Raw genomic sequence first — 10,396 nt, forward strand, 5'->3', positions numbered from 1 at the left:
TACTGTAGCATTCTGCAAATTGGAGATGGGAGACAAAAGGTGGAAAAATCAGAGGGGGCCCGAGGAGGACGGCGCTGACTTTTGGAAGAGATAATTAATCTTGTAGTATAATCAATAATGCAAATGCAGGGGGAGCCTATTAGAATGGAGGAGTGGGGTGAAGAGAAGCAAAAGATACAGAGACAGGCTCTGACCTTGATTCTTTTATTACCACTGGTATCTCTCTGTCTATTTATACCCGAAGAGGAATATAAAGATTTTCCACATTGTCTCTGTCAGTCGATGGAGGAGAGAAGCAAAGTGGTTCCGGAGTCAGCGCTTTGGCATCTTTGATATGGAATAAGATATGCCTTGAGCTTCTGAGATTGACTTTGCAGAAACGTCAAAGTGGGGGGGCTGGGAGTTGATAAGGCGGGTGCTATACTCCTAGCCTAGGCAGGTACAACTTCAACCTGCACAGGATTTTGCGCTTTTAATCTTCCAAGCGTGCAAATTTATCGATTGTGTGGGAATAAATTATGTTTGAGATATATAGACCTTATTGTTGTAAGAATATTTCGTTTTGGGTATAAAATTTCAATTGATCTACTTTTCTTTTTTCTTTTTTTTTTTAGACACGATAGACATATATTTATTCTATACTATGGGAGTGGGAGAGGGACCTGAAGAAACTAAGAAAAAATCATCGGTGGGGACTGAATCACCACCGTCCGTGTCCGTCTGGAATCATTTAAAGTGACAGATCATATATAGTGATCGATGGTGGGACAAATTTTGAGTCATTGATCTCCCACCCCACCAAATCTTACAGACTTTGGTGGTAGCCATTGAGCAAAGCACGGTGATTAATTGATCTACTTTTCTTGTGCAACGATAGAATTGTGCATCATGCAACTTTTAGCCGAATTGTGTACCAAATTTTTGAGCTTAACTTCTTCAGTCGTATATTTGTTATACTACCATATATATCATTGTGAAAATAGAGCTCCAGCCTCCAAAAACCTCCAATGATATATGTTTGGAGAAACTTTTACACCCTCCCCAGTTCAACCCCAAGTTGGCAAATGCTCCCACTGTGATGGCCACTTTTCGCGAAACAGTGGAGGAAAGATTCCAATTTTCTATGATTTGCGTCATGCCATCATGATCCCTTCCAGAATTTGCTGGTTCTCAAGGAATATGGTCCGCGTCCAAAAGAATTTTGGAGTGGTTAAAACACAAAAAAAAAAAACTAAAATAGTAAAAGGGCAAGCTGAAGTCTGAAAACACAAGCACATAACCATTCGTTCCGACTAGGAATTGCTTAGTGCAGGCAGGCCTATCAATGCAAATATCCTTGGCAAGCGAGGATAGACTGCAATTGTTTTTTGGTCGCCCGTGAGAGCCCGGAGTCTCGAGGTTCACCGTCATTAGATTGATTGCTCGGCAAATAGACTGATTCAACGAAGTGAAATAATGTATTTGCATCTTCCCCCACGTCGTTGGTTAAGATGAAAAAGCAATGTAATGGCCTGTACATACGTACAATTATTTGTTAATTGTACAGACTAAAGTTTAAATTAATGAGAAAAGTTAGAATTTATGGGCATCATACGGCAAACAAGAGAAACATATGACATAATCCAAAAGCAAAACAAAAGAAAATGGGGCATTTGACAGACCTCTTTTGATTTTCGTTACGTCAGTTTGAAGATGCTGAAAGATCGATTATGTTGGTTTTTCTTTCATAGCCCTTGTTCCCCTCGATGCAGTCAAGACCCATAGAGCTGCCAAAGGCTTAGAATATATCCTCTATTCTAAAGATGCTGTTTTGTTGCTCTACTTTGTTAGAGGGTTCGCATCTCATCTCAGATGGTCCTGGTTCAACCAAAATCAAATGCTAGAGCCAAAGATATGGTAATCTTGTAACCAGTGGTGGTAGATCCTAAGAGGGGTCAATTTCTAGCAGAAGGGAAACAAATAGCAGCTACTACAGAAAGAACGAAAGGGCATGGCTCGTAGATTCGGCTTTGCTGGTACCTGGCATAGGAATGTTGACGTAATAAAGCAAGCCAGTAACACTAGCAATCTAATCTATGTCAACACAAGAAAAAGGGAAAGTCGAAACCACTTCAAGCATTTTTTTTTTGGCAACGCCGTAACTTTTCTATAATCTAATCTACCCTAATTTAGGAGGAAGGGAGCTTAAAGAAGCTATATATAAGGGACTAGCAGATATAAAAATCTAGTAAATCAAAGGAGTGTTCTGACACATCCTTTAAACTTTTTTCACTGCAGATAGGGTTCGAATCCCTAACTTACATTTCAAAGAGGGACTTTAGTTCTTTTTTGGTGATGCATTGGGATATAAGATACTGAGATTTGGTTAACCGATGGATGGTGTTTATTACCACAAAAAAATTCTTTAGAATTAAGGGTGGGGGGTGAGAGTTAAAGAGGGATAATTGGGGTTGAAAAGGATAACTTAATCCAAGACATGTGGATCAACAAAAGAACTGCAATTTTAATCAAACCGAGGAAGAAGGAAATATCCAACTACTGGACCGCCGTACCAGCCATATAATCAGTCAAGAAGTGCTCAATTGAAATTCTCTTCAGTTCAAAACAAATACTCACTTAAAAAGAGGATGCTTAATTTGGATTGCTGGCCTTCTTCCACTAAATACTCACTTAAAAAGATGGTATGATCGATCGTTTCAGGATCAATGATGATTACAGTTTGGCAAACGTTGAACAGAAACTTAGGTGTAATCATAGAGATATCATGTGTAATAGGGACACGATGAATAACTACAGGTATCGTCGTTGATGAATGGGAGGGATACTTCAATGAACAGCCAGTCGAAGAAAATTAAGTTGAACTGACTAGCATTCTTTGGTGCCTGTGTTCAGCGTCTACATCAGCATGTTGCTTTACGGGATCTTTTTTCAGGTTCAAAGAAAGGGGAAGGAAAAAGCAAAAGTGCTTGCAAAAGTGCTTGAGAGTGAATCAGCTATATCCGATTAATGCATCTCCCAGAAAAGTTAGGCCTTCGACTTTAGAGACTTGGTTGCAGTTGTCCTCGGGGGGCGGCCGTGCCCTTCGTGGAGCCGGAGGGTGTTTTTAACTTGGTGTCACCCGTTGGTGGTGGGTTTGGCCGAATAAAAGAAAAGACGGCCACTTCCTCTTTGGCTATTCGAGGGGGAATTGGTCAACCAGCTTGACAGCACTTGGTGATACTGTGTGGTGGGTGGCACAGAATGGTTTGGAGAATCGCGACGCACCACGAAATCTACAATGGTGAATAGGACAAAATTTTGAGGTACAAACAACCACCGCAGCTTAGCTACAGCAGATGCAGAACGTGGCTCCGTTCCAATCGACTATTCTTTTTTCTGTCTTGTTAATGATTGTTTAAACGAGTTGATTTGATGTTAACATTGGCGCTTTTTTTTTTTTTTCCTTCTCTCCTCCCACTTTATGGAATTGGATCAAGATTTCGAACCATTTTTTTTTGTTACTCGTACCCTTTTTATCCTTAATTATCAGACCGCGAATTCTAAACCTGATAGATAGTAAAGAGAATTTTAAAAGCTCGATAATTCTAAACCTGGTAGATAGATAGTAAGAAGAACTCTAAAGGTCCGATCACTGACTTTTCTGGCGTTGGTTCGTATGCAATTGGTCGCTGTTACCGGATATGGAAATATTCGGGCACATACACAAGTGAATGGCTAAAACCAAATCCTTATCTTCTATTCTACCGAATTTCGTTGTCTGACTCCTCAGCCAAGCCAAGTCCATCGAAAGTTTGATGAGGACGACAGCCTTGATTTGAACTTTGAAGTCCATCAATCATCCATTTGCAACGGAGTAACACCTCTCAAATTGCTGAAAAGGAAACGTATTTGGTCCTTCTTTGGCATCGTGCAATCATTTGCAAACCGGACGCTTTGCTGCTCCAACTCAACCAAAAATGACACCCAAAAATGAACAAACAAAACTTTTTTTTTTTTTTTTTAATCATTTTTCTGGTGTTAGCGTTAGTAAAACAAATTCTTCACAAACGAGCGTCACATGCATAAATCTTCCTTTTTCACATAAGCCGCATGTACAAGATTTCCTTTTTCATTGAATTCAATCTATTGTACATAACTAATGTCGATGCAAATTCCCCATTCTCATCTGTTCGAACGAACAAGGTAAACATGACTTCAAAAAGATACTAGTAACAGATCCAGAGTATTATTATCACATGCCCAAGAAATGCCCATAAGAAACTCTATCACTGCTGCCAAAACTTTCAGATCAACAGCTACAACAAAAAGGCACAAGGCTCAGAAATACTGTACTTTCTACCCGTATGAAACTGCTATTCTTGGCGCTTATTGTAAGACTAATAACCCAATGCTACCAGTTCTAACCACCAGAAACACAGCACATCATCCACTAGTACCACACAAACATGAATAGCCCCACTAATTTACATCTTCCCAGTACCTGGAACAACTACACAAGCTAAATGCAACAAAGATACAAAACTGGTAATGTGTCTAGTTGGCTTCTCTCCTAATCAATCTAGCTGAACCAGCTTTTACATAATCACCAATATTTGCCACAAAAAGAGGATCTCTCTCTTCGATTTTAAGTTCGTTACTAACAGTTCCTGGCTGATTTGACGGATCCATCCTTTCTAATTCTTTTGTTAGATCCTCCATTGTCTTTTTTAATGTGGCCTTGTTCATCTGCCCTGCCTCTCCTGCTGAGATACCAACCATAGTAATCTTCGGAAGAAGAGGAGATGACTGTAGTTGTTGTCTCTTAGACTCGGTGGCAATCTTCTCTCTGCAGGACAAAAAAAATTAATTAGTTTAACAGCATTAATAATGAAATGGATTGGACATTTTTCCAAGAGCATCAACAGGACGGCACTTTTTATCTTCTAATGTTGGGAGCTTCTGCCGTTCCTTCAACCATGGAAGAGCCAACCAATCATGGAATGGAAGTTGAGAGTCCAGCTTTTTTTCCTGCTCAGCAGAGATATTATCTTTCATATGATCCTCTGACTTGTCAAGGCACTGAAGCGACATGCTACTGTTTCCTAAATTACAGTCTTCAATGAGGTTGGAAGATTTGCTTGCTCTCAAGAAAGAAGCGGTACTCCTGCAATCAAATAGATTGTGTAAAAGATAGCGGAAATTCCAAGGAATTTTGATCTCACAAGGCAATAAAGGAAGGAAAAGAGTTATGATTGCAAACGATCATCCAAGTTACAAGAACAGGAGGGATAAGAACGCGTCACTGTCACAATGAGCTCTTCATTACACCAACATTAAGATATGCACAATTTTGTTGACTGGAAAAACATCGGTGAGAAATTTTTTTCCTCCAAATTTTCCAATAAAGTTGAAACTATAAACTAAACTCATCCAAGTCCATGGTCAAATTTTTCAGCAAACAGCACAATGTGATCAACTCAAAAATGATAGTGAACAGAGATTCTCTCAATATTGTTTTAAGGGAAGAAACAAGCTTATGTCAGAAACTAAATCTTTCTGTATCACAGTACCTTTTCTCAAATGAGTCAACTATATAAGGAAATTTTGGTTGGATTCCAGTTGCTTTCCGCAGCCATCTATTTCCGAGAAAAACCTTGTCGACAGCATGAAGAAGCTGAATTTCAGCAGCCTTGGATATGACACTTAAAGGAATCCCAGGATTGCCCATTTCATCAATCACTTCCTGAACCTGTCAAGAAGCAATACATGGGCTTCTGGGTGTAAGCAAATGTACTCTTCACATAGTCAAGTTTTATGTTTTTTTCTCATCAATCAAGCACTTAGTTAAGTGATATATCGTGTGAATGCCCATTGCAGCAAACATAGCATAAGAAAAAAATTCTTCCCATCCGTGGCTCTCTCTACCTAGCAATTTTGCGCTCCAGCCAAACAGATAAAAGCTTCCTTTTTAATCATGCCAAGCTCCTTGCACATAAAACCAATGGGGAAAATGGCCTCCTCAAATAGTTTGCATCTCAGGTACCATCAATTTTATTGTAATAACTGAGTAAAATCAGTTTACAAATTTGTACCTCTGGAGGCTCCCACATGCTATCTCCCATCTCTTCAACTACTTCTGCCGCCAAGTTGTCATCAACAATCTCCCGTCTTCGGTGCATGTTCCGAGTTTGGATCAATGAATGGAAATGCTGATCGACAGATTCTTCAAGAATGTTGTCCAGTGTACTTTTGTCAAAGAAGTATGGTGTGTACCTAGTGCAAAGGCAAAATTAAGCGAACCTGTCAGGTACAAAACATAGTTACGCCAACATATAGCAATGAAATCCATGATGAACCAGATAGCTAGCATATCTAGATGATAAATGGAGAACTCATGGTGCTTGCGGACAAGACCACGCACCACTACTAGGAGACTGACACACATGACATACCAAAAGAGGAATTCCACATCTTAAACAGAAATTGAAAGGGAGAAAAAACCATCCCATAACAGAAATTTAAATTCAAAAATCATATTTAGTAGGAGGTTAGGGGACAAAGCATGTTTTTATCAGAACAATGAAGATGCAATCCAGCTAACAATAATTGGCCGAACCAAGTAACATGTACAAGAGGTCAAACTAACCATTTTATACCATCAGTAGTGGCTATAGCAATATCTAAGTTTTGAGCACTGAAAACAGGCACTCCTTCAACCTTTTTCTTTCCCCCATTTTGTGGCATCATCTTAAGGAGTTTATTTGCTTCCTTGACCTGCATGACCGCAAGATGATGTAGCAGAGGATAAAATGTCTATTATCATTCAGGTATTTCTGTATCGTATTGATTTTTATCGCATCAGTATATTTTTCTGCAGAAGAGCAGAAAGTGTCATGTAACCTGTTTCTCATTTGGGACAAATTGGAATAAGTGCGGCCTTTCCTGCATAGCACATGGAAAGAACTTTTAGCTATTCTTTGAAAAAACATTTGCCAAGAAAAAGGTAAATTACTCCATACGATTTTGTCTACTACCAATATAAGAAACTTTAACAATGAAAAAGCTACAACATTAATCTGTAATAGACAAGTCTTAGAAAATACTGGCTGCCAAAATATGAAGATGATACTTGAAACATTACTTGAAACAAAATGAAGAAGAAATTCTCTGCTCTGATCCTTACTTCCTTTAGAATTACCATTGAAAATTAGGTTTCTCTAAGCTCCAAAATCAAGCCTCAGAGGGTTGACAAGGATCCATGACTCAGAATCCTAGTATTCATAGTTCCATGATATTGCAACTTGTAATTGCTTTTTTATGACCAAAATTATCGTAAAAACATCTTACACCCTTTCCAAGTAACTTTCTATCACTTTCTTATAAGAAAACCTTCCAAATTGTAAAAATTATCTACAATGTCCCTCTTCCTTCTTGAACATCCTAAACTTTGTCCATCCAGAAGAAACATAATATTTACAACTCTAGATAACCAGCCACTCCATATTCATAAAATGATCAGCTGCAAGAAATAAAATTCAGATATGTCCCTCAAGATCAGCAAGCCAGTACCTTGAAATGCTCATATGCTAAATCAAGGCGACATGCACCAACGACACCACTGGGAATATTCAGCCGTTTAACATAAGAAACTGAAGCAGAATAAATTAGAATATGAGTAATTCTCTCTATAACAAGGTATGTTAAGCTCGATGTTTATTAGAATTACAGCAGCCGTGGAAGAAGAAAACAAAGAAAGTGTGTGGAGAATGAAATTCATTTTTTATATTAAAAAAAGCATCAAACAACCTCTGAGATAGGAAAGGATATAAGTCCAACCAATCAAAGAGGATATGACCTGTAAAAACAAGCTAAAAGAGCATAAAAAGCCATCTACCAATCAAATACCTGTTCTTAGCCTATATATAACAGTTTGCTTTCAAATGATACAGTTTATATACAACGTCAAATATGTTTAAAACTGAAAGCTATGCATGTCTTTAATCTTAAAAATTAACCTGCATCTCCAAGGTCCATGAAAAAGCGGAACACAGGGCCATTCCTTTCACTCTTGGTAACGGCTGCAAACATCTTCTTAAGCCACTGGGGAGTCCTATGGAATACAGAAAGTCATTCAAAACAAGGACAACATAGGCATGTCTCAGCAAGGCAGAAATTACATGGTTTGGATCATAGCTTCTCATCAATTACAGCACGTCCCGACTAGACTGATCCAACCTTCTCCTCAAACTTCTCTTCAAATGTCACATCAGTAACTAGTTCCAAAAGGGTTCTGAAGATCTCATAAAGGACTGGTCCCTGGCTGTCTTTGTTGCATTTTTGTCTATTTTGGAGGCAAGTGCTTGAAAAAACTAGCTTTTTCATATGCAGTTTATGAAACTCTGAAAGTTCATATTCTCATTTTTGAAGGCCATAGTACAGAAAAGCTGCAAGCTTTATTTGTACTCTTACTATAGCTATGTACCTTTTTAATCCGCTAGATTCATTCCATGTTAATTTCTTCTTTCTAGATTCCTCGGCTGTTTTACTAGATGTTAAGATAACATACACTTGATTCAAAATGAACTTGAACCCGAAACAAAACCAAATCAGCACGTTTCTAAATCCCTGGTAAATAGGCCTCACAAATCAAACAACCAATACAACTGGAGGGAAATTGAATCTGTAATTAAAGATGTTCCAGGCATTAGACCTAAGTCAATAAAAGCTTCGAGAAACCTAAAGCAAGCCTTCTTGATGAATTATCATCTCTGATGCAAAAAAAAAAAAAAGGGACTCTCTCAGCAAACAAATAATATAATTCATCTGCAGCCCGTGAACAAATAAGAATGGTATTATAGTTTACAAAGTAGGATTTTTATGTAACAGGTGATACCTTTTGGATAGGAAAGGTACGTCAAAATGGGTAGAAACAGCCATGAGACCTGTCCCAGAAAGGTCGCACATGCTGAAGACTTGGCCCACAAATGCCGGCCCAGAGCTGTCTTTAGTAGATGTGAGGCCGGAAATTCTCACGGTGGAAGGAAAACCTCCGTGACCGCCGGACTTAGAAGACATGTTCTTGACGGCCGGTGGAGAAGATAGCGGCGAATTAGGCCGCCGAGTAGTCGACGAGTCGAAGGGGAAATCAGTATAAGCGAGCGGGAGATAAGAGTGGTGGGCGACTGGAGTCGGGGAAGGGTAGAGGGAGGAGGAATTTGGAGGGGGAGGAATAAGGTGGTGAGGTTTGTGGGGTGAGGAAAGTGGAGAGATTGTTGGGGACGGTATCAAGGAATCGAGACAAGTTGTTGAAGATATTGGGGTGATGGTGAGGATGAGGAGGGTCAGTAGCAACCGCAGCTGCAGAGGCCATCAAGCGTCGAGAAGACTCCTCAGGATTTCATATTCCGATTGTTCCATCCTTTTTTCTCCATATTCCCAGGCAAAATATTTGTATAAAATAAAACTAAATAAAAAAAAACCTCAAATAATCCTTTCAAATTTGAAACAAAAACCCAAAAAGCCCCTTTCGCATGCAAAGCGCTCAAAAACCAAAATTAAGACCTCAAATGGTCCTGCAAATTTGAACCAAAAACCCAAAAAGCCCCTTTCGTATGTGATGCGACCGCCAAAAACTATATCCGAGCTGAACTGTAATGAACCGAGCTGCCCACACGTGGTCGACCTGACGGGATCGAGATATGGGTCCTGAAAAGGGAAAACGAAGACGGGACGATAGTCCCCGGAATAACTCCGACGGTCAAGTCAGTAGAGCTCCAGAATAGGATAGTAGTGGAGAATACTTATGTGAGCGTACCTTACATAGTCTTGGTAGAGTAGTATATATAGGACCAGATAAATTGTAGTTTCCTTATGGGAGTCAAAGTCCCCTTAGGGTTCGGAGTCTTCTTAGGGTTTAGCGCGGCGAGGCCCCTAAATGTTCGACGGCGACGGCTCAGCCCATCTACGGAGGCACATACGGCCGAGCTAGATCCCTCATGCCGAGCTGGCCCGTGCCAGCCTCGAGGTATCTACTGCCGACCTGCTGTGCGTAGCGTGCCGATCTAACACGTGTCACACGCGGATTTGCCCCATTACACTAGCCCCCCTTGAGTCTAGAGTCACCGAGGGGTCGCGTGAGTCTGGACCAAATTTCGAAGCGTCAGGTCAGCCTGGGGTGGGACCCACGATCCCACGACCGCGCACCTTGTCCGGATAACCGCCACGTATGCTGTCATAATCGTCACTTCAAGGGTCACGTCCTCCCATGATGACGGTTGTCAGCTCAAGCGTTTTTCCAAGATAACCGTCCTTCAGCAATAAATTCAAATTCCCAACTCGGGCCTTTTCGGCTTCCTGCCCTGGAGGCCTATAAATAGGCCCTTCCAAACGTCACTTTCACGCTTACCTTCTCATTCTC

General features: G+C 40.2%; 1 protein-coding gene across 1 annotated transcript; it reads right to left on the reverse strand.

The window, feature by feature from the left end:
• Positions 1-4,164: 4,164 nt before the first annotated feature.
• On the reverse strand, positions 4,165-9,395 carry LOC113758597. Its single transcript, XM_027301379.1, has 9 exons — positions 8,873-9,395; positions 7,995-8,089; positions 7,549-7,628; positions 6,880-6,921; positions 6,626-6,753; positions 6,072-6,252; positions 5,550-5,728; positions 4,913-5,143; positions 4,165-4,825 (listed from the first exon to the last, which is right to left on the reverse strand). The coding sequence occupies exons 1-9, from the start codon at positions 9,052-9,054 to the stop codon at positions 4,534-4,536; spliced, it is 1,410 nt and encodes a 469-aa protein (XP_027157180.1). The 5' UTR covers positions 9,055-9,395; the 3' UTR covers positions 4,165-4,533.
• Positions 9,396-10,396: the final 1,001 nt, after the last annotated feature.

This window comes from Coffea eugenioides, unplaced genomic scaffold, assembly GCF_003713205.1.
Source record: "Coffea eugenioides isolate CCC68of unplaced genomic scaffold, Ceug_1.0 ScVebR1_596;HRSCAF=1297, whole genome shotgun sequence".
NCBI lineage: Eukaryota > Viridiplantae > Streptophyta > Magnoliopsida > Gentianales > Rubiaceae > Coffea > Coffea eugenioides.

Bases quoted from the DNA above. Each gene is read 5' to 3' on its own strand.
- LOC113758597 (XM_027301379.1), bottom strand. From the start codon at position 9,054: ATGTCTTCTAAGTCCGGCGGTCACGGAGGTTTTCCTTCCACCGTGAGA. The intron at 7,629-7,994 runs GTTAATTTTTAA...ATTCTGCTTCAG, and splicing joins CATGGACCTTGGAGATGCAG to TTTCTTATGTTAAACGGCTG. The intron at 5,729-6,071 runs GTACAAATTTGT...GCTTCTTGACAG, and splicing joins GCATGTGGGAGCCTCCAGAG to GTTCAGGAAGTGATTGATGA.